Source organism: Castor canadensis, chromosome 9, assembly GCF_047511655.1.
Source record: "Castor canadensis chromosome 9, mCasCan1.hap1v2, whole genome shotgun sequence".
Lineage (NCBI taxonomy): Eukaryota > Metazoa > Chordata > Mammalia > Rodentia > Castoridae > Castor > Castor canadensis.
The window spans coordinates 149,001,613-149,029,035 of record NC_133394.1 but is presented as its reverse complement, the minus strand read 5'-3'; the positions used below and the strand labels follow the sequence as shown (position 1 = coordinate 149,029,035).

General features: G+C 47.9%; 1 protein-coding gene across 2 annotated transcripts in view; it reads right to left on the bottom strand.

The window, feature by feature from the left end:
- Positions 1 to 12,179: 12,179 nt before the first annotated feature.
- The window catches only part of Wdr1 (WD repeat domain 1), a 39,422-nt gene continuing 24,178 nt past the window's right edge, over positions 12,180 to 27,423 (bottom strand). For both annotated transcript variants that reach the window (XM_074042617.1, XM_074042618.1), the window contains exons 9-15: positions 26,784 to 26,876; positions 24,766 to 24,917; positions 22,034 to 22,121; positions 19,094 to 19,204; positions 15,669 to 15,842; positions 15,242 to 15,386; positions 12,180 to 13,275 (exon numbers count right to left, since the gene is read on the bottom strand). In XM_074042617.1, the coding sequence (XP_073898718.1) occupies positions 13,169 to 13,275; positions 15,242 to 15,386; positions 15,669 to 15,842; positions 19,094 to 19,204; positions 22,034 to 22,121; positions 24,766 to 24,917; positions 26,784 to 26,876 (870 nt within the window). In that variant the 3' untranslated portion in view covers positions 12,180 to 13,168. The remainder of the gene's footprint in view (positions 13,276 to 15,241; positions 15,387 to 15,668; positions 15,843 to 19,093; positions 19,205 to 22,033; positions 22,122 to 24,765; positions 24,918 to 26,783; positions 26,877 to 27,423) is intronic.

Below are 27,423 nucleotides of genomic sequence, written 5' to 3'. Positions count from 1 at the left end.
CAAAACCAAAATGGCAGGAAGTAAATTTGGTAAGAATGGTGAGTGAATACAACTGCTGAATGTCACAAAGGGTTGAGAGAAGGTTCAGCCTTTGCTCCTATGGTCTGTGCACACAGCACATCTTGCAAAATGTCAATTCTTTGAAAACTGGTTGTGGATTAATAGGATTGCTTACATTTTTCAAATCAGAATTAGGCATGAGAATAATTTAGGAACAATTCAAACATTTCTGAGGGCAATGTGTAGAATGCCTTCCAAGCTCATGGCAACTTTCAACATCTCAGTATAGAGGTCTAAACTAACTGATTTTAGGAAATTGTTTCACAGCTTAAAAAAATTTTTTTTTGACAGTACTATAGTTTGAGCTCAGAGCCTCATGCTTGTTAGGCAGGCACACTGTCCCTTGAGTCACATCCTCAGCCTTTTTTGCTTTAATTATTTTAGGAAGGGTCTTATATTTTTGGCTGGGACTGGCCTCAAGCTGTGATCCTCTGACCTATACCTCTGGCATAGCTGGGATTACAGATGTGAACTACCACACCCAGATTATTTGCTGAAATGGGTTCTCACTAACTTTTTCCCCTGGGCTGCCCTTGAACTGTGATCCTCCTGATCTCTGCCTCCCAAGTAGCTGGGATAACAGATGTAAGCCACAGTAACCAGCCTAGTTTTAATATTTTGAAACTGTGAAGCTTATTGTAGGTACAGAAATAATTATAAAATGCACATGGATATAGCTTAACAGACAATTGAATGAACACAGGTGTAACCACCAATGCTGACAGGTTGTTAGGGAGGCCCCCATGGTGTGCAGCTCCTGTGTCTGTGGGGTTCCTTTCCCCTGAGTGTGGGTAGAACCTCTGACCTATTTCTGGCAAAGGTGAGGGTTGCATGCATGTGATAATGTCACACAGGACTGTGACATCCATCTTGCTGGGGCCTCTCCCTGGCTGACTGTGAGGCCACCACCACCTTGACTTGAGCATTCCAGGGGCCCTAGCTATGCTGTGCCCAGAAACATGACTCATGGAAACTCTGAGATAATAAAGTCTATTCCTTGAGCTGCTAAGTTTTTGTGATCACACATTCACCTTAGATAAAAAATATTTCACCTCTCCAGTTAAGTGACAGACATCACCGTATCTTACAATCTCCACACCCCCCCCAATACTCATGTCTTCTTCTCTCCCCCAGAAGAAATTCCTGGTTTTTGTTTTGATCATTCCTATGCTTTTTTAAAATGGATTTACCATTTACATAAATATCACTAAATAGGATATGTTTTATTTTAGAAATATAAATATCAGGCACAAACCTAACTCTGTCACAAAAAAGTCAGTGGAGCAATTTTTGAGTTGATGAAGTAACTTTGAAATTGATCTTGAAGAATACATAGAAAATGACAAAATACATTGAAAAAGAAAAGTGATGATGGGGATTTTCCTAGCAGAGACGTTGCAGAGCTAGGATTATAGGGTGATGCAGCATTACTACAATAAGGAACTGGCCAGTGGAGTGGCATACATAATGTCTGACATGGATGCTTAATAGTTACGCTAAATAAATTTACTATAAATTCAAAGTGGCACCACTGGCAGTGGTTTAAAATAACAGACTTACTGATAATTTGTAATTGAAAAATACCAAGTTGGATCTCACTTAGTAGTTTGCTGTGGCTATACACACACAGTCACAATCTCTCTCTCTCTCCCTCTCCCTCTCTCTCTCTCTCTCTCCTGGTCTATTGATATATAGGTAAATTATGAAATCACAACACAATAGAAAAACATGGGTGACTATTTTGCTTTGGTAGTCAAATTTCTAAAATTTCAACCTTAAGCCAATGAGCAGTCATAAAGGAATTAGTGGAGAGATTTAACTGACTAAAGATTGGATGACTGAGTCAGTTGGGAACATGATTACAACACAAAGAATCATCCACGAAACACATCACAGCAGATACAAAACTGTCCCAGCTTCTTAACACATCTATTAAGAGCTCACACTGACACTCTACAGACTAAGAAGTTCACATATGAAAAGCATAAGAAATGTACTTAAGATGGCTGGCCTCACCAGTGCAAATTGGATTGCATTGGGTGCCATATTTGATGACACTTGTTTTAAGTCAGGGTACCCAAAATTAGCTAGGGTGCAGTGAGACAGGCAGTCACTAGGGAGAGGGTATAAGGTAATAGAAGATTTTTGGGGAGCAGTGCAGCAAACTTGTCCCTCAGTCTTAAATATGTGCACAATCTTGGTTCTAGTTATTCTACTGAATAATTTCTCTCAAGGCAATAATTCTAAATGCAAAGATTTATGTAAAAACACATTTATCATCTTTTCACTGGCAAAACCACAAACAATGTTGGTATTAGGGTATAGCTTACTAAATTATAGTGCATCCATCCACTTGCTGGTTAAGATGTAGTTACCAAGGTTAATGTCTACTTATAATTTTTAATGACTGGTTTACTTATCATCTAAATACTCATATATTGAAATAAATAAACACAAAGCAGGAATCCCATAGCAGGTTCTTACCAGCACTGCAACAGGCATGTCTTGCTGGGTCAGATGGGGTCAAATTCCCAAGCACACCTACCTACTCTGTCCCTTTGGGGTAGTTTATTGAGCCTCATTTTTGCTCATTGGTTTGTTTTGAGGATCCAACGAGATGACATAAACATAGTCTTGCATATTCCCTGCCTCAACCTCTTAATAAAGCCATGTGACACCTGGGGAGAAGGTGGCAGATCTGAACATGATGTGCAAAACTGACTGAAGATTTAACACACATTGGTCCATAAGAGTTAGAAAGGTGGAAATAGTTTGCTTGTCCGTGCTTCCTTGCGAGATATCCTCTGTCTTGGGTAGAGACAGTGAGGTCCCAGGGTGAATGGATTGGTCCTATTGCACCAATCTTACTCCCTAGTGACGGATTTAGAAAAATCTTGAAATCTTCCAGCCCAGATGGGAAATGGCATCTGGTGTGACTTGGGGATGACTGAAGCACCTCCCTCAACAGCCTATAAGGCCAGGGGTCCATGTGCCCAGTTATGTCAGGAGTGCGAGGTGCAGACCCCAGTCCCCCACACCAACGGATTCTGATTTGCTAGGTCTGGAAAGAAGCTAGAGGGGTGCGTGTGTACATGTGTGCGTGTGTGTGCATGTGTGTGACATGTAGTAATGCCTATAGATCTTTAGCAGAGAACTCCGAGCATGTTTGCACATGGACACATACGCTTGTGTAAAAACCATCACTCATAAGCAGCTAGTGTGTGTGTCTGACACCCCCAAAGGCTCTACCACACCCCTTCCTAAGCAGTAACTCCCATCCTACTCCAGGTCCCACCATCCTAATGGTCATTCCCGCACATCACTCTAGCCTGCTCTTGGGGTTCATGAGTGGAATCACACAGGTTCTCTGCTCTGTGTCCTGCTGACAAGATGAATGCCATGGTGCCTGTATCAGTAGTTCCTTCACTTTGACCACTGAATATGAACCGATCACCTTTGCTTCTCAGTCCACCTCCTGATGGACTGATTCTAGTTTGGGGCTCTTTTGAACAGAGGTGCTCAAAAACCCTTACCTATACCTTTGAGCCCCAATCTCAAGTATATACTTAGAAGTGGGGCTGTGTTTTCTTGCTGTTGCCATGGGCAAACAATGATATTCAAGCCTTTGTAAGTAGTCTCAGATGCAGACGGTCTTGGATCACATGTTGGGAAGGCTAAAAGACCCACTATACAGGCAGGCACATTCCTCTTAGTCCACCCTTCTTAGGGTACAGGTTTGGAAAGCTGGCTAACACCAAGGTCCCAGTGGGCTGACCTGGGGAAGAGGAAAGAAGAAACTCACTCCCCACTGGTAGGTCCCAGTCCAAAAGACCAGTCCGTGGGATGTGAAAGATTTCATAGCAAAACAAGAATCAAAGCAGAGCAAAGTTTTATTCACTTTCCAAGGAAGGAAAGGGGCTGATACTAAGAGGTATCTGCTTAGAACAAGGTTAGAGCTGGGGTTCATAAGCATTTAAGATGCAAAAGGAATATAGTATTGACATTTTTGTTTGTTTGTTTAGCTGGCTGTTCCAGGAAGCAGCTGGGGTGGTCAGTTTCTCAATGTTTTGTTGCCCAGGTGGTTGCTTGTTAACTTGTACAATCTTTTCTATGACATCATGAGGCCAAATATATTGTCAACAAGATGCAAATTGGTTTCCCCCTGAGTTCAGAAAAGCAGTTCCTAAAAAACAAAGTAAAACAGCCTTCCTGCCAGACAAGATAGGATCCTTTACAAAATGGAGTAGGTTGTGCTACTTTGAGTTAGGGCCGTACACTCACCATCTGTTAGTACCTCTTAGGAAAAATCTATTGCCGTTGACCTCTTTTGCCTGAAAGAAAGCAGCTGAGAAGAGGGGATCCTGGATAGGACTGGGAAGGGAAGAAGCCAGGCCACTGTGCCCAGTACACCAAGCCCCCTTCCACTCAAAAGTGGGCTAGAAAAACACTCATTATGTGTTAGTAAAAAGGGATCTTCCTGGACTGGGTTATCCCTGCAGAGGGCAATTATGTTCTCTGCTCATCTCAAACAAGATAATTACAAAGCAGTCCCCTGCCAGTCTGTCCTCTTAACAAAGGAGGAGAGATCAAAGGGCTGGCACTCTTCCTGCTGGGCCCCCCACAGGTTCATAACCAAAGTCAGCCAAGGGAAACCATCCATTCATTGCTGCCAACCTGGGATGTTTCAAAACAGACCCAGCCAGTTTCTCTGAAGGCAGAAGGCCAGGAGGCGGCTCCCTGGAGGTGGAGGCACAAGGAGGAGGGAGCGCCTGCCCCTCTGCTGGCCAAGCTGGGCTTCCTCAGCCCCTCTGCCAGGAGCCCAAGATCCAACAGCAGGCTTGGCTTCTGCCCAGCCAGGATTTGCAGCTGCTCTCTGCTGTTTTCAGCTAAGCACTGCAACCGAAGGACCTCAGAACCAGAGACAATGAGGCCTCCAGAAAGGTGGGGGTGGAGGTGGGGCACACCCTGGCTGGTAGGAGGCCTGGGACATGGTGGAAGTGGTACAGAGCCGCTGTACATCCAGGAGCTCACTGAAACCTGAAAGGTGGATTAATAGCCCCCATCCCTCCCCCAGCTCCAGGCTGGACTTCATGTCCCTTGTCCAGGCACCCATGGCTCCCTCCCATAGCCGTGGACATCTCTCCCACAGCAAGCACGCACTGTTACCCTATGATCCCTCGTTAAGACTCTCCCACTGCTCTAGAAATGCAGTGAAGCGACAGACCACATCTGCCCAACTCTCAAAGTTGAGTGTGTTCCCAAAGCCAAGTGAAGCAGCTGGTACACCGAGGGTAACCCATGAGTGTTAGAAGTGTAGGAGCTAAAATGTGCCAAGCTAGCCTGTTGACTATGTAAGTAAAATGCACTTGAAAATGGCAGGTGCAAAATCATTCTGCTGTTGCTGATGTTTTTTAGAAACAAGGTGAAATTCCTACGTGAAAGACGTACCTTCCGTGTCCTCAAGGATGATGGCCCTGAGAAGAGACATGGACTTAGCGTTTGCCACCTCTCCCCTTGAATATATGAGTGAACAAATAATTGAGTGAATTTTAAATGAACGAATAAAGTGAAGAAGTCAAATATCTAATTCATCAGTTCTTTCTTAAAAATTATTAGAATCACAAAGTGTAAAGCTCTTTACCCTACAATAGCAACCCAGCTCTTTAGAAATAAAAAAATGGATCCTCCTCTGAATTAGCAGTGTTGGGAGACATTTTTGGTGACACACCAAGGCAGGGGGATTGACTGGCTCCTGCGTGTAGAGGCAGGAGTGCTGCTTAATGTCTTACTCTTTCCAGGACAGCCCCACCACCACGGGAGTAACGCTAATGGGGAGGAAGTTGTTCTCAGGAAGTTCCACAGGGGCCTGTGCTCCAGTTCAAATGTGAGATTTAAAAAACTGAAATGCACACGAAGTTACATATGCGTGCCAGAGAGAGAACCAATGGGTGGGGTTGTTTGCACCTGGTGACTGAAGCCTCAGGTCAAAGATGGCAGCTTGTGTTCGTCAACGTGGCCAAGCCTGAGTACTGGCTTCACTGTGATTAGTACTCTGTAACCTTTAAGTACTGTCAATGTCGTTTTCCAAATCTAACGAGCTGGATGTTGGTATGAAAGGGAAAAAGGAAGAAAGGAAGGGAGGGAGGAAGGAAGAGAAGGGTGAAGAGAAGATGAGAGGGAGTCAAAGAGGCGTAAAAGAGGCATACTTGCCAAAATTCCAAGTTATCTGAGGCACATTGCTTGGCCTGATTTTTGGACCACCTACAAATCAGGGCAAGTTAGAATGCAGCAGACAAGGTTATTCCTGTTTCTCTGGAAGCTGCCTTAAAAAAAAAGTCATCTCCTTGTGGTACCATTTAGGCTAATTTGTGATCTGATCACAAGAAAACAAGTCAGTGATTCTAACTCAATTGCCAACGTGTTGCTCTGTTTCCCCCTGCAGAGTACCGTTCTCCATATGGCCATATGAATGGCTCCAGCCAGTGTTCCTTACACGCTCCTTCTTTCTCCGCCTCCTCTTCCTCTTCCCTTTCCCCCTCCTTTCTTGACACATGGCACCACTTCTTCAGAGTTTGGATTAGCCTGAACTGACTTAGTTTTTATACAACAACATAAACCCCAATTATATTGTTAAGATGTAATTCCATGCCTATGCACTCAATCATCCTATGTAATAAATTTCCTCCCAGTCTGGCTTCCCTGCTCCTGAGTGTCCAAGATCACTCAGCAGGCGAGGAGCAGATGAAGCACAAAGAGCCATTCTTCTGGGCATGAGAGCAGAGCTTTCCTCATTAGGCAGCACACACCTAGCGTGGCATGTTCGGGTCTCCAGTATCTGGTGTTGCAGGTGGGTCCTGGAAATACCAGTTGTACAGACAACTCTGTGTGTATCTGCTTGCTTTGAGTTGAATTTGTCCAACTGTGGCCTTCTTTGCCTCCCAAAGGAAGTCCCAAGGTCACTTACCTTTGGCATTGAGAAGACCTGCAACGTGCACTCTGGAGACCCACCCTTCACAACCCAGATGCTTCCCCTGCCTGCTCCATCACTCCAGGTAGCACCGGCCTGCAAACCAAACACAGCTGAGCTGATTGGGCCCGGGGTGGGGAGGGCATGAGGACAATGACTCTGAAATAGGACTGTGTGAACAGCTTCTTCCATGAGAACCAGGCAAGCATTTACACGGAGCCCCAGCTTCATCCTGCTCCCCACCTTCTTTTAAGATAGACAGAGGTGGTCATCACTTCTCTCCTTCTCATCAGATATTGTGACGAATTACTGAACAGAACCCAAATTAAAGACCCAGTCTAGGATCATGGGAGGGGCCTGGCTCGTAGGACAGGGAAAATGGCCTTCTGGCATGGGGTCTCTAATGCTTTCTGACCTCTTTGGCTTATTTTGTCCAAGCTCCTTCTTTTCCTTTTCAAAGTTAATTATCAGGAATTAATGATATGAACCATATTGCTTCATATTAACATCTACTACTAACAAAATATCAGCATTTTAGTTAGTGTGAATAATTGATGTAATAAACTAATGGATTGAGTCTTCAAGCAAGAACACTTTTGTGGTGACAGGGTCAAAAGTAGGATGATAATTGGGTGACTGGAAACATACCTGAAAAGTGAAAAGCATATGCCATTCTCTAACAGAATTCTCTACGCAGGGGCATCTCTCACGATCTTTGTCTTTTGTGACAGTGGGGTTTAAACATAAGGACTCTGCTTGCTAGGCAGGCACTGTACCATTTGAGCAACACCCTCAGCCCTTTTGTACTTTAGTTGTTTTTCAGGTAGGGTCTCATGTTTTTGCCCAGTGTTGGCCTTAGACTGTGATCCTTCTATTTATGGTCTCCCATCTAGCTGGGATTACAGAACCTACAGTGGCCCAATTCAGGCTATTGAGACCTAAAGGGAAGTCAGTCATCATTCCAGGAAAGTGTTTTCCTTCCCTAGGATTTGCATCACCCCCTTCCTCCTTTATTTCTTCCTTAGTTTCCTTTTTGGAATCCAGACACAGTATTGGAGGGAGAAGTGCCAAAATGGAATGAAGACGCAACTGTGAGGAAATGTTTAATTTAAAGATGGTGGAGTCCAAAGACCAGAGCTGGGACGAACATGATTCCATGGCAGCCACACACAGCTGCTCCCATCAGCACAGACACTGGATTGCTCTCCTCCTGGGTACCTGAGAGTAGTGACCAAGGGTTGTCATGGAGACGGGGTGCCTTGTGAACCAGGCCTCTGCTCCTGTTGGGTTTGGCCAGTGGGAGTCTCCGTGGTACCCCTGCTCCCTTGCAAGAACTCCCTCCCCTTGTTCCTGCAGGCTCTGCATTGGTAACATCTTCCTCCAAGCTACTTCTGAGCATTTCATCACCCTGCCTGGTGTCCTAATTCTATCCGTACCCCCTCAATTGATCCCCATTCAATCATCTTCAGCCTGATGATTTGAGTGATCTCTTTGCTGCACTCTGACTAGGGCAGGCTGCTCACCGCCCCATTGTAGAAGTGCAGTGCATCTTCCTCCACTTTCTGTCCTTCTGTCTTGCTTCTGCACTCTGGAATGATGAAGACCTTTCCCCGAGGATCGGGTCAGGCAGACTTAATTCCAAATCCATAATTTGCCTCAACTTACCCAGCTGAATATTCCCAGTTTTGGCGTCCCTTACAAGGGGAGGATACCCACACCTGGCAGGATGACCATGAAACATGTGATATGCCCATCGACTTAGGGTTTTCAGAGTTAGCAAAACAAAGAACAGGATGGCCAGTTAAATCTGAATTTCAGATCAACAATGAATATTTTTCTGCACTTGTAGCTATGGGTGCAATATTTGGGATATATGTGTACTAAAAAAAAATTCAAGTGTTATTCAGTGCTGTGGTTACCACAGAAATGGCATTGATTTTCTTTTTGGACTTTTTTTCACCCTTGAATAAAAAAATAATAAAATTAGAAACTTTCTTTCTGGGATTAAATACTCATGGGCAAATTTTAAGTTTGTTTTTATTCTATAATGAGAAATTATTGCTTTTTAAGACAATTTAATCCAGTGACTTTCAAACATACTTTAGTAAAATTATTTTATACAAAATTTTACCCAGAATTCTAATTTATAAAAGCATTAAGCAGGTTATTTATTAGTTAAAAACCAACGACTCTTAGCTCAACTGTATAATCAATGTTAACTGTGTCGCAGTTTAAAACCTCAGCTTCAGTTGCAGGTTATATATGTACACTCTTACGTGTAGTTTTATGCTTGTATCATAGTCACTTGCAGTTCTCTGTCAGCCTCAATTCCATGCCAATCTCAGTAATCAAATGTTCTTCTATTTTGTTTTGGTTGCAGACTATTGAGAAAATCTTGGCTCATTCAGGTGGACACTTGTAACTGATTTTTTAAAATTCACTTTGTAGTCCAAGGGTACTTAACAGAGATGTCAGGAGAAAACATTCCCAGAGATGCCCAAGATAGAATTTGATGTGTGTGGCAGGGGCAGGGAAGGGGACAAGGCTGCTCTCCCTTTCCTAAGTAATGGAGCCTAACTGGGTATGGCGCCTCCCCTCCAGAGCCTGTGCTTCCCAGTCCCCTACTCCAGCCACCCAGCCTCTTGAAAATTGACGTGCTCACGTGACTAATGGGTTCCCATTCAGTGGGAGTGGACACGTGTCTCCTCCACACTTGCATCTCTGGAAAGTGGAACCAAAATAAGAAGCAAGTTGGCCCTGACCTGGAGACACAATGGGAGGTTATGAAGGCCTCAGGGAACAGAGACCCCGGGACCTGTCGTAGTCACTTGGAGCTGTGTTAACTTCCAATAATGATGCTTTTGAATTGGTGAAAGAAATGTGACTTTCTGATACTGTGTGAAATGTCTTAACATCTGAGAGATCTAACTCAGTGAATCACTTGTCCAAATAACCAATGAATGCTACAAACTCACACATGGTTAAAGATGCAAGCAAAGAGGACTTTAATGCAATGGAAGACAAGCTCAAGTTCATCGGTGTGGCTTCAGATTCCATAGAGAATTGAACCGTTAGGGAGTTTCCACATAGTTTTTGTATCGTGTCAAAGACGGATGTTCACAAGTGTCTGAAATGCTTACAAGCACTTGAGCTTTTCTGTGTACGTGCGTTGAGACCCGCTTTTCTTCATTTACTTTAATGAAAACAATGTCACAGATTGAATGGAGAAAACCAGACGCTAAGAGATTTTCCTAAATGTAAAATGATGCCTCTTTTTTTTTTTTGTGGAAAATATTTTTCCTATAAGAATGCTATAATAACAAGTAATGATCTTATAATAGTTTCTTTTAGATACATTAGTTGTAAATTTTTTTCTTGGTTTTCAATTTCTGGTACAGTACATCTCCATATAACAAGCTCTTGGGGTCTTTAATAATTTCCAGATACGGACATCACAAATGGGGCCCCAGCTCTGAGACTCACACAGGATGAATTAGGCTCTAACATATTCCGGGTTACTCATTAGGCAAATTTACATAAGGCGAAACCCAAAAGATCCTTGTCTAAGTATTTTTATGCCCATTGGTTGTCTGATGATCAATACCTTATGTCAGTGTGGTGATTGACTGTGAGCATGAAGACTTTCTTTGCGGCAGGGGTTCAGTTCCAGGACTTCCTCATGTTCAGCTTGCATGCACATTTGCACACACGCACTTGACAACCTGACGGCAGTGTCAGATGCACAGTTATCTACATGCCCGTTCAAGGGCAGCGCTGATGGAGGGAGGCTATGGAATTTATCCGAGACCTACACGCGCTAACAGCTTTCTTTTGGGCTTTTTCATCTTAGCAGGGCTGGAAAAAAAGGAATCCAAGCCCCTGGCTTGGTGCAGTTTTGCTAAGGTGGAGCCTTCTTGCTCCACCAGGCCTCCCTGCGGCTCTAAGCTGGCGATGAGCCTCCTGCTCTGAGTGGTGATCCCACTCGGATCAGCCAGACATGGCTGTCGGATCCAGTGCAGCCCAGCGAGATCTCAGAATCCTTCTAGCTCCTGGCAGCCAAGGCTGCTCTGCAATATGAACTTGGCATGCATGGAGGTATCACCTTGCCTACAAAGGAGCCAGCCAGGGAGGTCTCCCCATCTGTGAACGTCACTCCTCTCCCCCAGTGACCAGGATTTGCTGCAAAAGGCGGTGTGCAACTGCTGATGACAGCAAACTGCTTGCTCACAGACACTGCCTGTGTCTTCTCTACAGAAAGTGGCTTTTTGTTCTGATTCCCAGTCTTCTCTTTCAAAGTTCACTTGTGTGTATACAAGTAAAAATTTTCCTTTAAAATAGGTGAAGATCTTGGGTGTGCCTCTTTTTTCAAAAAGCCTTTAGCCTGGTATAGTGTGCAAGCACCTCTATAATCAGAACTTGGGAGGCTGAGCCAGGGGACCATGAGGTTGAGGCCTGCCTGGGCTACATAGTGAGACCTTGTCTCAAAAGTAAAACAAACAAAAAATACCCCAAAGGCTCTAATTTTGTTGAGTGAAGGAATGAGACAGCCTCCTTCCCTGTGGACCTTCTAAACTAAGCCACTTTAAAATTCTGAGTTTATGATATTTTTCCATAAATGGGGTCACTCCATATACATTATTTTGTGACTTAGTTTCTAACCCTGTATTTTGAAAACTGTAAGATATATAATTTCCATGAAAAATTAAGATGTTAAAAATTATGTCATGTCAAACACACTTATATGTCCTTTGATCTAGTACATACTTATAATTTCTGTATCATTTCAGTGTTTCTGATTTTGTGAATGGCTATTCTCCTGGCCCCTTCAATGTGGATTTAAAATATTTACATACAAAGACAAATATTACTTGAAATAAAGGTCAGAAATGGGTGTTGAGTGAACAAGCTTGGTATCTGATATGACTACTTTGGTATATTTGGCATTCAGTAAAACCACACAAAACCACCATGTAAGTATTTATACACACTATAATAACTCACAAAAAGTGTCCTTTCGAAGAAATAAAAAGAAGTCACCACTTCAGGTTTTGCCTCCCAAGCTGCAGGCTGGTGAGACACTTATAGCCGCCAGGGCTCCCCACATCTCCCCCCACCTCCATGTGCCCCATCACACAGAGCCAGTGATCCACAATCAAGAGAAAAGATATTTAATTATTTCTCAGTCTAATCTCTTAAAGCGCTCAAAATATTTTCACAAGTGCAAGGGAGGATTGTTCTTAGCCAACATTTACCAGCGATTCCGACACACAAAGAAACTCCCAATCACGGTGCTTTATACTTACTTTTAATTTCTGCACTGAAAAAGAAAAGGTAAAAACAATGACAGATTACAGTGACTTCACCTTTGCCCTTAACCTTTGTTCTTGGGGGCAGAGGGGATGACAGTAAACATTGAAGCATGATGATAATGGTGGCCAGGACACCTCAGTCTGGCTAACAAGGGCTCTACATGCCTGGACACGGTGCTGTCAATGTGCCAGCGCAAGAATGACAGGCAACAGTTTAAAGATACACTTAAAAAAAAAAAATCCCACAATTCTGTTCTTAAAACCAAGCACAAAAGCTGACAATGAAACACATCCAAGGTTTTCGTGTGTCCCCATGTGACCCCGGGCGGCTCCCGGGGGCAGCCACGTGGCGTGACTCAGTGTGGAACAGATGCTTGTTCTACCGACAACGCCGGCGTGCTGACTGCAACGCTGTCCCTCCTCTCCAGTGCAGACGTGTCCTGCATGGGAAAGGGGACGTGCGCTGTGCTCCCTGTGCAGCCTCCCGACAGACAGCGAGAGCCCCGGGGCTGGGTCTCTGTGCTTTGGAGGCTCTGCCTCTGGAATGTTCCATATTTTCAAGGTCTGGTTGAGTTGTGGGTTTTGAGTTATGCTCCACACGTTGTTTAAGTGCTCGCTTTATTTTTCATGTGCAAACTGTTACTGTCTAAAGCTTTTAGAAGGACGCGTACAGACATGAACACCCTGCAGAGATGAGGGTAGTCACCAGGCCCCCTGCTCCTAGGGTGGGTGGGCGGGGCAAGGGGTGCATTACAGAAATAGTTAGAGAAATATGTTCCGCGGCAGTTAAACTCTAGTCCCTGATTCGGTCCGTCGGGGTGGGAGGGAGTCCTCAGTAGGTGATTGTCCACTCCTTGACAGAGGCGTCGTGGGAGGTGGTAACCAGAGTGTGCTCATCCAGCCAGGCCAGGCTGCTGACGTGGTGCAGACGGTGTGCATCTGTGAAGAAAGGACAAAGGTTTAAGGAAAATGGAACTTCTCTGACTATCACCAAAGGCCCCATAACTAACCACCAGAAGGATGGACTGCAGAGGATCGAGGCCAAGGAGCAGGCAAACCCAGCCTTGCACTAGGACACTGGGTGGAGCCAGTGGCTCCTTTCTAAGCCCCAACACCAACCGTCCCCTCCCCCAAAGAAGGTAAAAAGCACCCTTCTTTGTACGTATAAAGCAACAATTCTCAGATAAGACATAAGCAGATATGCAGTCAGTCATGGGTATCTGTAGACCCAGCCAACAAGGATGGAAAATATGGTCAGGCCCACAATGCCTGTATCTGTCACAAAGAAGGACAAACTCTTTCTTGTCAAATATTCCCCGATCAGTACCGTGTAACAGCTGCTTCCATGGCATGCACACTGCATGAGGCACTGTGAGCGATCGAGGGGCGATTCACGTGTACAGGAGGACATATGCAGGTTATAAGCAAATACTATGCTACGTTGTTTTTTTGGTAGTACTGGAGTTTGAAATCAGGGCACAAAGCTTGCTAGGCAGGCCCTCTACTGCTTGAGCCATGCTTCCAGCCCATCATTCCACTACACAATTTTATACAAACAACTTGAGATCTTGCATTTTGGTATCTGAGAAGGGCCTACAACCAATGCCCCCGGGCCCAAGAGATGACTGAGCAGTGTGTCACCAGTAGCATAAAACAGGTAAACACATGATGCTGAGTAACAGTTTGAGAAACACAGGGTTTTGACCCACCTGACACCCCATCTCAGGTCACACCAGGGTGATGAGACCCCACACTGCCCCTCACTGCCTCCCATTCTCATTCCAGTGGTGAGGTGCCCATGCCTCTATGCTTCCTCTTTGGCTGGCCCTTCCCACGAGGTCCTGGGAGCCTCTCAGTTCCAGGAAGTGGGCACCACTGGCTCTCTGCTCCCCAGCCCTAGGCGGCTACCAGGCTTGGTCTACAGCCCCACATGGATGGAGTATGGGGAGTCAGATGAGGACCCTGTAAGTCAGACCATCCAGGCCCTAATACAGGAGGTAGCGTGGGGCACTGGTGCCTGGTAGCTCCATAAACCACCAAGCTCAACTGTTAAGGCTGAACCTCTGAGCCACATCCGCACCACCACACTGACTCTTTCTGGGCACAGGACTCATCCACATGCATGAAAGTTTAGCTTGGAGGTCACTTTGTTTCTGGAAGTTCATGGACCGTGACAGATACGGGCCCTGTTCTCCACTGGACACCCCACTAGCTCTGCCACATTTCTTTCTTGATTCATTTCTTTCATGAACTTGCTAGATTACTCACTACAAGATTGTGAATTTCCACACATATCAGGATGGCCACTTGGAAGACACCTTGGTCTGCCCACCAGGAATGGTGATGATGCAGCATCTCCCTCCCATAAAGCTCTGGGACTGCTCCCGGATCACTTAGAAGGTGAGGATCCCCGTCACATTTAACACAAAAGGCAGGAGGGGAGAAGGGGTGCCGCACACAGGGCCACCAGCACCTGCTGCGGAGCTTAGGGCATGAGCCACCAGCACGGGTGAAAATGAGATGCTGGGCTGAATCAAACTCGCTATTAAGAACAACTGGTTTCTATCTAAAATGAAGCCCCTTGGGAAATCTGTAATCCCCTTGTGGCTCCTGCCGCGGCAGGAGTGCAGGAGCCTGATTGCGGCTGAGCTCTAGGACAGGCAGGGGAAGGAAGATGCCAGGAGCCCTTCCTCACACGCCCCATGTGTTCTCATGGAGTGCCTTGGCTTCCCTCTACACGGCCCCTCCACACAGGCTGGCAGAGTGCCCCGTGTGTGCTGGAAAGGAGAGCTAGTCGTTATCACCCCACAGACCCCAGGGACACTGGACCCTGGCAATGGCCTCTGGGGCAGCTTGCAGAGCCCAGCTCATGGACACTCTACTGAGGACTGCAGGTGGGAGTCACCTTGGATCTTGACTCTTGTCTCTGGGTCACTCAGGGTCCAGACGTACACCATCATGTCCATGCCGCCAGAGGCAAAGTGTTCATTGTCTGGTGACCAGGCCAGGCACACGATCTTTGCATGGTGTCCATAAAAAATATTGTTCTCCTAGTGGCAGGTTAAAAACAGAAGTGGAAGGTCAGGGTTGAGGCCAGTTCCCACACATCATCTTTGCCATCCCTCATAGTGACCAGGGACAGGACAGAGTCTGTTCCCTTAGCGTTACTCCAAGCCAGGCAACCCTCAGAGCTCACTGCCTCCTCCCAAGAACCCCACAGTGCCTGCCAATCATGGAAACAAGGACACAGGCTCAGGAAGAATAGTCCGGGATCCTCCAGCCACTTGCACCTGTGCTGTACAGAGGGACAGAAGGGTCCACGGCCCACTCACCGAGTAACCGTCAGCCACACTAAACACCGTGACCACCTTGCTGGCATCACACACAGCAAGGAAGGCGCCATCGTGGGAGTAGGCCAAGTCTGTCACAGGTCCTTTGGCTTCTAGGAGCTTGCCCTCGTCCTTCAGCGTGGTGCCCAGAATGGAGTACACACGCACATTGCCATCCTGCAGGCCGGGATGGAGAAGACAGTCATTTCCCAACACACGCAACATACCCTTTCCTAGATAGGAAGGTCAGGACATCAGCTAGGAAGTGCTTTTCCCTGGGCCCTGGTCACTGGGGGAGCTGCATGCTCCTTCTCACACTCCCTAAAGTGCTTTAGCAGTGCTCAGTTTCCTTCTTGTGTGGGCAGAATGACTCTGGAGGGCACTGGAACTGGAGACCAGGCCTCTTCACTCTGATTCTCTGTCAGCTGGAGGTCAAGAAGCCCTCCTTAAACACCTGTGTCATTCAGACAGGTGCTCCTAGGCAAACCTGGGGAAATACCTACACGCACAGCCTTCAGGGGACATAGCCTTCTGGGGACACAACCTCCTAGGGGGCCTCTGCCTTGTGGTGACCCCCAGCACTGGTGGGCTCAAGATACCAGTTCAACTAGGCCAGCACTGGCAATGTTCCTGTCACACTATTGTGCTCGGGCAGCTCCCCTCAGAAGGGTGCACCTCACAAGGGAGGGGTGAGGATAGGTAAGACACCTAAAAAATTAGCTAGCATTTGTTGCCCTTAACGCAGAGAAACTAAAGCAGATACCTTAAAGCAACTGAGGCCAATAGGAAAAGGGGAACAGGTACTAGAGAAAAGGTGAGATCAAAAAGAATTAACCTAGAAGGTAACACACACGCACAGGAAATCAATGTGAGTCAATGCCCTGTATAGCTATCCTTATCTCAACCAGCAAAAACCCTTGTTCCTTCCTATTATTGCTTATACTCTCTCTACAACAAAATTAGAAATAAGGGCAAAATAGTTTCTGCTGGGTATTGAGGGGGTGGGGGAGAGAGGGAGGGGGTGGAGTGGGTGGTAAGGGAGGGGGTGGGGGCAGGGGGGAGAAATGAACCAAGCCTTGTATGCACATATGAATAATAAAAGAAAAATGAAAAAAAAAAAAAAAAAAAAAAAAAGAAGGGTGCACCTACTCTCTAGAGATGCAGGGTTCTGACCCCAGGGCAGAAACCACTTTCCCCAGAGCCCCTCACTTCTCACAGCTGCTGCCCTGTCCACCATACTGGCTTTGAAAAGCAGCATGTACCTGAATGAAGCAGTGAGGGTAGCAGTGGAAGGGTTCAGTGGGGCGGTTGTATCTGCCAGTCTCCACTGCTAGGAGCCCCAGCACTGTCCTCCCACATGATCACAAAGCCCTGCCCAGGCTCTGTCCGTCATGCAGGATTCAAGGACTCATGGTCTGGCAAGGAGGAAATCACCCACAGGGAAAGCTCAAATGAAGGAAAAGAGCCATGTTGACAGATTGCCCAGGTCGCTCCAGGGGCACTTGGGACATAATCTCAGTGTACCACTAAATTTCCTCACATGGATGAACATGGACTGCATACCCTGTGGGCATCTACTTGCTGGAATATCATGTCACTGAAATGGGTGCAGCATGGTGTGTGGTACAACGGGAAAAAGCAGCACAAAGCAGCTGTGTACCTGCGTGGCTTAGGAAGATACACCCCAGTTTCCTTCAAAGTGCTGTTTAAAGGGCAGTTCTAACATGCAAAAGATTAAGGTTGAGTGAGCCAGGTGGGGTGATGGAGTTGTGTAAAGGGAACACTAGGCTCAAACCTTCACCTTCCACTGAGGACCCTGGCATAAACATGCCAGAGCCCAAAAAGTGGGGGACAGGGATAGTGACAGAACTAGAGGAGCCCCAGGAACATTGCCTAGCCTGAGAACAAGAGGGAAGGAAAACCAACCCGTCTGTATAGTGCAAACAGGATGGGGGAGGCGGTCATGCTGCTGATTGGGGCCAGGAGAAGTGTATGCTTGCCTGTGTGCATGTGCATGTGTGTGTGTCTTGCCTCCTGAAAGAGGCCTTGTAGCTCAGGCACAGGATACAGGCTACTCTGGCCATGTATCTGTTCAAAGAAAATACTTTCCTCCTGGTCTAACCTGGGGTTTGTTTCATCCAGTTTCCCAGGACACTGGAATGAGGCAACAGAAGGTCTAAACAAGCCACGGCACTGGCCTAACTTGGGACGTGAGGGCCAGCTGGAAACCTCTGCCATGAGCTATAGCTAGGGACTGCTTCTTGGTGGGGTGAGGGTTGGGAGAACTCCCTCACCTCTTCATGGGAGACACTGACCAGCTGACCCCAGGTCCTTAGCTTCATACACTTCTAAGGCAGAGGGAGCAGGCCTGGAAGGCTTCTGAGGTTGGAGGCGGGGCTGTGTGGTGATGCTGCTGAGTTAATGCTGCCGCACACTTCCATAATCCAGGCACTAGACAAAGCCCTTCCTATACATTAGCCTTTGAGCCCCCAACAGCCACAAAAAAGGTCACCAGCATCTCTGTGTAGCCAGTAGCCTGAGGGCCTCGACAGATGGGTGCAGGAAGCTGGTGCATTGGGCAGGAGGCCCTGGAGCTGGGCTTCTAGGCACCAATGGGACTAGGCAATACATGGACAGCTTGGCCTAGCTTCCTCTGGGGGAGGCACTTGTTGCCCAGGGGTTCAAAAGTTTGCAATTCAGCTGCAAGACTAGCTTATCAGAAGCCCCAGCCTCCTGGGGCTAAGGGGAGGATGAAATACATCCTCTGGAGGCACTTGGCCTGGCAGGCAGTGACTGCTCTGTGGGTGACTAGAAGCTAGAACTCAAGGAAAACTGTGAAATGATTCAGTATCCAGAATTTACTAAGAAATTTCTTGCCACCTCTAAGCCCAGCACCATGAGACACTATTTTTGCTTGATATGCTGCCCTCTCTAGCTCGCAACCACTTGCAGGGCTAACTCTAACTCTGAGGCCAAGATGCCCACTTTTGGGTGCTCCCTGCCCTGGGCCTGCCCAAGGTCATGAGCTCCTGCAGGACTGTGTGGCCATGCTGTGGCCGAGGCAGTGTACAGTAAGGTGCTTGGTAAGGGCCTGCAGATGAATGGCCGCAGTGCAAGCCTCCCCTATTCTCTGCCACACCAGATGCCCTGAGTGTGGGGGCAGCGAGCCAACACACCTGTGGTGTGAGGTGGCTACCCACCCTACTGCAGAAGGCCCACTAAAGCATGTAGACTGCACAATGCAGGGCAGGTCTGGTCAACTGGGGACACTCGTGTGGAGACAGCAGGAGATGCTGGGACCCAGAGCACGCTTTTCACATCTAGGACTGTCATTGCCTCCCCACTTCCCTAGGACTCACACAGCTCACGTGGTCCCCAGATCACTAGAATACCAAGGTCAGAAGGCACAGGAATGAGAAGGGTCTTACCGCTCCTCCAACAGCTACTGTGTCCCCGCCAGGGTGCACTGCCACAACTTCAGGCTCATAGCCAGGGTTGTCGATGCTGAAGCATTTCCTCTGGTCCTTCAGCAAGACGATCTACAAGTTAGCACAGTGGACACCTGTGACACTGCTCATCATTAGGGGCGTGCATCCTGGTGGAGACCCTGGGCTTTGAGTCACATCCCAGGTACAGTCCCAGTCTTGGACTGAGGTGTGTCTCTCCCTTATCAGTCAAGTAGGGGCAGTGACAGGCCCTGGTCAGCCAGCATCAGGAAGTGGTGGCTGTCACCACCATCATGAAGACTGCATTATTGGGATCAGGAACCAGTGTAAAGGTCAGTTAGAGATGAATCAAATTGGACTGTAACACACTGTACATGGAAGCAATGCTAGGAATCTCTCTGTATAGTCATCCTTAACTCAACTAGCAGAAACGCTTTGTCTTTCTCATTATGCTTATGTCTTCTTTTTAACAAAATTAGAGATAAGGGCAGAACAGGTTCTGCCTGGAAGTGAGGGGGAGAGGGGAGAGAGTGGGGGTGGGGGTCAGGAGGAGAAATGACCAAAGCAATGTATGCACATGTGAATAAATAAAAATAAAAAAAAAAAAGACCGCATTATCACTAGCTGCAAGCACCACCTTGAGACAATGGGCACAGTGACTAACAGTGCTGAGCAGTGTTCTCTGGAGGGCAAAGGACAGAAGCACCAGGAAGGGACTTGGCTCTAAGGCAACAGGAGCAATGGCACAATCCACAGGGACTCAGGCTGACACCTGCCAGGGCCTGGGAGAGCATGGTACCCATGTGGCAGAGGACACTGAACACCCAGTCTTCAGGGCCAGCAGCAGAGTTCCATGGACTCCACCTGAGCACTTCCAGCTGCAGAAGTGGGAAGAAAAAGACCAGGGTACCACAGCAGGGGTCCTGGAGTCCAGCCTGCCGAGTACCTGGAAGTCCATGTGTGGGGTCAGAAAATCCTAATGATGCTGGGCCCAGCTACCTTAGCCCTAGTGGAGACACTCCCACAGAACATGCTGACCAGACAGGACTCTGGAAGTAAGCAGGTGGTGACCTAATCCTGGCCCAGGCACCCACCTGTGGTGGGAAGAGTTCACAAATGGTCCTGGGCCTGTTTCCTGGGGGGATGCGAACCCAGCAGGGCCTACACATCTGGAAGATGTAATTTCAATGCTCAGGATAGATCCGGCACTGGTCTTGGTAAGCCAAATCAGCAGCTCCCACCCTTGAGTGAGTACAGAGCACCTGGCCAGGACTGCTCCAGCCCTAGGAGACAGCAGCGTCAGCTCTCCCCGGTCAGAAGGGAAGTTGGAGAACAGGAAACCTTCACATGCTGTGTCCCCACTTGTCCAGGGGCTGAGTCAGGACTCACATTTGGAGCCTACAACCCTGCCCTTATCCACCACAGTGAACCTATCTCTACCCTGCGGTGTACACAGAAGAAACAATGACCTTATTCTGACTGGACTGCCCCTAGACAGTGTGGCCTAATTTCAACAGGTCTGGCCTTGCCCCATCATACCCATGCCTGAGCCATCAGCTGCTCTGAGGGCCCCTTCAGGGACTTTGCTTCTGAGTGTTGAGGAGTGGCTAGGTGGCAGCACCCTACTATAATCTACCTCTTAAGACCCACCTCAGGAAACAGCCTGGTCTCTGCCAGGTGAAGGAGGGCACAAGCACCTGCCCAATGAACCTGAGGTAAGACTTGACCTGCAGTTTCCATGGGCCAGCGCTCCTGGAACAGAAGGTCCTCACCTGGTCAGGAGACCATGGATGCCCCAGAGAGCTGGCAAGTCAGTGGGGCCTAGGGCTCCCAGAAGTCTGTCTCTTCGTCCACTAGGACACTTGCTGGCACCTCCCTCAGCAGGTGGGCTGAGACTACTCACACCCCAGGTAATTCTTGCTTGCTATGAGCCTCAGGGGCAGGGTAAGCCTGTGACCTCCCCAAACCTCACATGAAGAAACCAAGGCCTGGGATGGGGAGCTCCACTGAGGCCCTCCCACAAAGAAGTTCTCCCCAAATTCTCATCTGGTCCCCACAGAGGCCAGGTGTCCTAATACAAGGCTGGAGATTGCAGTCCCCGCCCTGAGGTTTGCACCCCCGTGACCATCCAGGCTGTGTGCAATAATTACTTGGCAGGGAGTTTGTATTATCTAGGACACTCAGAATCCATTCTCCCTGAAGCAATTAGGTTCACAGAACGAGGAGGGTGGACCAATCCTGCATGGCAGCTTTCTTCAGCAGTGTGTGTCCACACGCTGGGGTGTCCAGGCCTACTGACAGATGATGTGTGCAGTGGAGCGGAATTCGGTATAAAGTAGGTCAGCCATGGATTCAGTCAAAGGCACTTGGTTCCAGGCATTCCAAAAGAAAAGGTGTGCAGGTGACCTCAGCATTGCAACAAGAACCCGGGCTGTGGAATTAGAACCCATCCAGGCCCAGGTGCCACCCTACCCTCACGTGGCCTAGGCAAATTCACCAGATTGCTCTGAGTCTCAGCCTCCCCATTTGTAAAAGGAATTCAAGATGTGTGAGGAGCTCAACAACAGTATCCTCACAATCATCCCTGTCCATGTCTTATGGAGGAGAATATAAGAGCTCAGAGAGGCAAGTGTCTAAAGTTACACAGCTCCAACTGAGGCCTGCAGTGTGATCTGAGACTCAGAGACAGATCCCAGCTCTGCCCTTTTCCCAGCCAGCCTGTGGGCATCTGAGTACTCTGCCTAACTTGTCACACTGTGGAAAGATTACATACATGGGAAGCCCTGGGCACAGCCACATGAGTGCTCAACCAAAACACTGGCTACAGCTACTGTCAAGTGAGTATGAGTAGATTTTAGAGGCTAGACATCACACAGCTGGAAGATGCAGTCCTTTCTAGCCCAAATCCAGCTGGATCCATACCTGCCCAATACACACGACCACAGTATAGCCTCCGGGGCCAACAGCCACGCACTTTGGTTGAACGTCCAGCTTCACAACTCCTTGGCCACTGTGAGAGAGAGAACACTTATGTTTATGTGGCTCTGTGGATACTAACATATACTTACTTCAAAAAACCTGCAAAACCAAAACAGCTATGCGGGAGAAATTCTACCATAATCTACTGTGACGTGGCAGCCTGCGGACAGACAGGAGGGAGGGAGGTGACAAAATGACCACTATTCTGGGCAATGATGGGAGACAGGTGTGGAAAGGAGTCAGTGAGAGAAAGTAAAGGGAAGATCTGTTCCTATTTCCCATCACTCCACTCTGCATGGGTTGGAAACCCATGTTTACTGGTCAAAGACTGAGTTTCCTGGGTATAGGCAGAATTGAGCTCCTCCTACACCAGTTATAACCCATTCCTCCCAGGAGAGAAACTTAAAGACCTTTAATGGGAAAATTGTGTTACCTTCTGTCTTGGCTAATGCTATCAAAACTCATCCTAGAATTCGCATACATGTGCACACACACACACACACACACACACACACACACACACGCCCCTTGAAAACAGTCAATTAGAAATGTTTCATGTAACTAGGACAAGTGTGGGCCCCAAAGGCTTTCTGGATGGGCCCTGCTATGAGGTCATCAGGCCATGGTTGGCTTTGTAGGAGCCTTGGGGCCTTGGGTCCTCTCGGAGCATGCAACCATGGCCTGCAGCAGGAAGACCTCACAAGGGATGTGTTAAGAAGAGCAGAGTCATAACCAGAATATATAGGGAACTTAAAAAACTAAATTCTCCCAAAACTAATGAACCAATAAAGAAATGGGCACGTGAACTAAACAGAACTTTCTCAAAAGAAGAAATTCAAATGGCCAGAAAACACATGAAAAAATGCTCACCATCTCTAGCAATAAAGGAAATGCAAATTAAAACCACACTAAGATTCCACCTCACCCCTGTTAGAATAGCCATCATCAGCAACACCACCAACAACAGGTGTTGGCGAGGATGCGGGGAAAAAGGAACCCTCTTATACTGTTGGTGGGAATGTAGACTAGTACAACCACTCTGGAAAAAAATTTGGAGGCTACTTAAAAAGCTGGACATCGATCTACCATTTGATCCAGCAATACCACTCCTGGGGATATACCCAAAAGACTGTTACTCCAGAGGCACCTGCACATCCATGTTTATTGCGGCACTATTCACAATAGCCAAGTTATGGAAACAGCCAAGATGCCCCAGCACTGACGAATGGATTAAGAAAATGTGGTATCTATACACAATGGAATTCTATGCAGCCATGAAGAAGAGCGAAATGTTATCATTCGCTGGTAAATGGATGGAATTGGAGAACATCATTCTGAGTGAGGTTAGCCTGGCCCAAAAGACCAAAAATCGTATGTTCTCCCTCATGTGTGGACATTAGATCAAGGGCAAACACAACAAGGGGATTGGACTTTGAGCACATGATAAAAGCGAGAGCACACAAGGAAGGGGTGAGGATAGGTAAGACACCTAAAAAACTAGATAGCATTTGTTGCCCTTAACACAGAGAAACTAATGCAGATACCTTAAAAGCAACTGAGGCCAATAAGAGAAGGGACCAGGAACTAGAGAAAAGGTTAGATTAAAAAGAATTAACCTAGAAGGTAACACCCATGCACAGGAAATCAATGTGAGTCAATGCCCTGTATAGCTATCCTTATCTCAACCAGCAAAACCCCTTGTTCCTTCCTATTATTGCTTATACTCTCTCTACAACAAAATTAGAAATAAGGGCAAAACAGTTTCTGCTGGGTATTGAGGGGGTAGGGGGGAGAGGGAGGGGGCGGAGTGGGTGGTAAGGGAGGGGGTGGGGGCAGGGGGGAGAAATGACCCAAGCCTTGTATGCACATATGAATAATAAAAGAAAAAAAAGAGCAGAGTCACAAAGAGGAAAACGAGGACGCCTAGTTCTAGGACAGCTCGGGAGGCTCAGACGCCACCCTGGGAAGTAAGCACTTGCGTATCTGCTGCACGCAGGTGCCATGCCCCATGTGGGGCTCACAAATGTGCCCTCTGGGTAGGACAGAGTCATGATTGGGTCTCCTCAAGTAGTACAGCACAGGGGTGTGCACATGTGCCTGTGTGTGTATGTGTGTCCTTAGTGTGAGGACAGTGGGCTGTGGAAGCCCTGTTAAGGTCTGGAAGTCTGTTTCCTAAGTCAGGGACTTGGAATGTTCCCTCCACTCCCCTTGCCTGCATTCAGAGCTCAGCCACTTGTTAGAAGCTACTCTCCCAGTTCCAATGGTTGTTGATCAAAGGTATCAGAGTGAAAAACAGAGCAGCCCTTGGAGTCAGAGAGCCTGTGCCTACCTCACACTTAAGCAGGAGAGTCACACCCAGCACCAGCTATGACAAGAGTCTCACCTGACCTTCCCAATGGTCTGATTTACCTTCACCCACCTCTACTAGTGAAAGTGACAGGGAGAGCTGGCCAGCTCCTGAAGAGCAGGGCTGCGACCTGATGTCTGCACATCTGGACCGTGTATCTCAGGCCCTGTCTAAGGGTCCAACAACAATGGTGCCCAGGAAGAACTAGAAAGAGCAGACAGGATGCTGTGGAGAACAGTGACCACCCCTGGCCCTGGGCCTTGTGGGTGCCTGTGGCTCATCCTGGGCCCCTGTGGACTCATCCCCAGCTCTCAAAGGCAGCTCTCACCTGTAATCCCGCAACATGAGGTTGGTGTACCGCACAGTATCGTCCATGCTGCAGCTGACAAGCTGCCCAGACTCGTCCACAGTCATCCTGGACACCTGATTCGTGTGACCTTTCCCAGAGAAGGAGTCATTTTCCCCAGTCTCGGAATCCCAGTAATGTGGAGCACAGTTAAGGAGAAGCCTGGTTTCAGGTGGGTGGCATCTGCCTTTCCAGAGAGACCCCGACCAACCCCTCATCCAGGCGGTCTAGAAAGCCCCACAAAGAACAAGATCCTCGTGGATGTCCAAGCTTGGGATTTCAGAAGCCAAGGCAGTGGGAGGCAGCAAGACAGCCTGGCTGCAAGTCAGAGGGCCAAGACAGTCCAACCCCATCTCCTTGTAATAATGCCACACGACGCCAATTTTCAAATCACTGAGTCACACTGGCCTGTGATGGCTATCCTTCATGTGGTAGTTAAAATACTGCGTAAAATTACCTTCAGGCTACGTGTGCAAGGGGTACATGAAGCAAATGAACTTCATGTTTAGAGCTGGGCCCCAGCCCCAAGATGGTATCCTTATGTATGCACAAATATTTCAAAGTTTAAAAAGATGCAAAACACTTCAGGCCCCAAGCATCGTAGATAAGGGATATTCAACCTGTAGGATGAAAAACAACTTCTAGAACAGCCCTTCTGGAAGAGGGCTCTTACAGTGACTGGACAGTTCAGATGGAGCCACTGTTCACCAGGACTCTAGGCGAGCAAGGATTCATTTGCCTGTAACACAGTCAGGCCTATGACCATTCCCAGGGACACTGGCTCTGCTCTCTGCTCAGCTGATGGCTGACCTGATGCACCAGCTTGGAGATTCTGCGCGTGTGGCGCCCGGGTATAATGAGATTCTTTTACATCAACAAATGAGAATCTTATTTCAAATAAAGACAAGTGTTTCCCTGGGAAGCTGGACATGTGTTCCAAAGCTGATGCATCCTTGAGATGGAAAATCCAGCTAGGGACATGACACAGCTCAACTAACAGGTGCACTGACATTTGGGAAATGGACGTAGGTGGTGCCTCAGGCCCACAGAGGGATCAACTGTGAATAAGAGAGAGACTGGTCGTAGGACCTTCTTTGCTACCAAGTGTGACACTTCTCTTAGGTTTAGTGGGGCACAGAGTGATTTATCCACTCTCCTCTCTAGGTTGGGAAAAAACTTGTGAAAACCCCAGAACCCTGAAAAGACAAAGCAGGTTTGTAAGGTGAGAAGTGTGGGTCCTGGACAGCCCTTTCTAGGAGGGACAGCAGCATGCAAACAAGAGGACTACATAAAGGGTGGCCAACACAGTGTGAGCGCCCACAGAAGCGGCAGAACACAACACACAGCGCCGGCTGGCTTGATAACGTGGGGGTCTGGGTCCAGGGCCTCTGCAGATGGCCGGCCCAATCGCCCTGTGAGGTGAGTGTTTAGCATCTTGTTCATGGAGACACAGGGAAAGCATGAAAGAAACTCCATCACTAGGGAGAAGCCCCAGAGAGGGGAGTTTGTGAGAAGACACTCATGCCTCTAGGAAATGTCAGTCACCAAGGGAACACAAAAAACTTCGGGAGGAGTTCTGGTCCCAGCTCTGCTGCCAACGGGATGTGCAACTCTGGGGAAGGTACCGTACCTCTTTAGGTTTCAGTTTCCCCACTTTTAAAACAGGAGAGCTCTACTAGATGGTTTCTAAGTCATTCTGAGTCCTCAATGATTCCTGCTTAAAAAGGACAGAGCACAGGGCGACACCAGCTTCATTTACATGGAAGAAAGAAGTTCCAACTCAGAGAAGCTGAGGAACATGCTGGACCCCACTGAGGCAATGATGTCCTGGCCGGAGGCTTGCTCTGGGTGAGGCCCCAGATGCATACGCTCACACCAGAGGCCAGAGCTGCCCGGAGCACACAGCTGGGGCTGGGGCCACCCGGCTGGCCTGTTCTCTAGCACTGTGGGAACAGGAAAGTCACTCCTGCCAGGGCTCGAGCCAACTCCCTGAGTCAAAGGATATTAATGTGCCCATCATGGCTCCCAGAGTAGATGTAGGACTTGCCACCGTTTCTGTGCACTGTCAGACACTGGATCGATTTACTGTGACCCTGTGGAGGAGACAAGCGGGGCAGGGTGAGTTGTGGACTCAGCTGTCCTCTGTGGCTTGTCAGCTGCTATCTGGGTGAGAGGAAAGAGACGGAAGCTTGTCATGTAGCAGCTGAGGTGTGCTGGGACCCTGGCAGCCCCACTGCCCACAAACAAGTACCAGAGCCATGATCTGCCACCCCAAGTTCACTGATCTTCTGATAAACCATGGCCATTTGTGTCCCCTAGCCCCACCACCACTTATCCCCCACTCTGAGGCACCTAACCCCCATGTGGGTCAAGGAGAGGGACTAAATCAAAGCCCAGTGATGAGAACGGGCTGCAGACATGTGGCCTTCACCCAACAGCCCCTGATGCCACCTACAGGAAGAAATGTTGCCCCCACTGTCACAGATGAGCACGTCACCTGGGCTTCACCTCATAGGAAGTGATGTGATTACTTTTAGGAGGTCCTGGTGCTCACAAGCAGGGGTGATGGCTCTGCCTTCAGGTCCTGCTTGGTGACACTTCTTTTCTCTCAACTAACTACCCCCTCACCTTCCATGACTG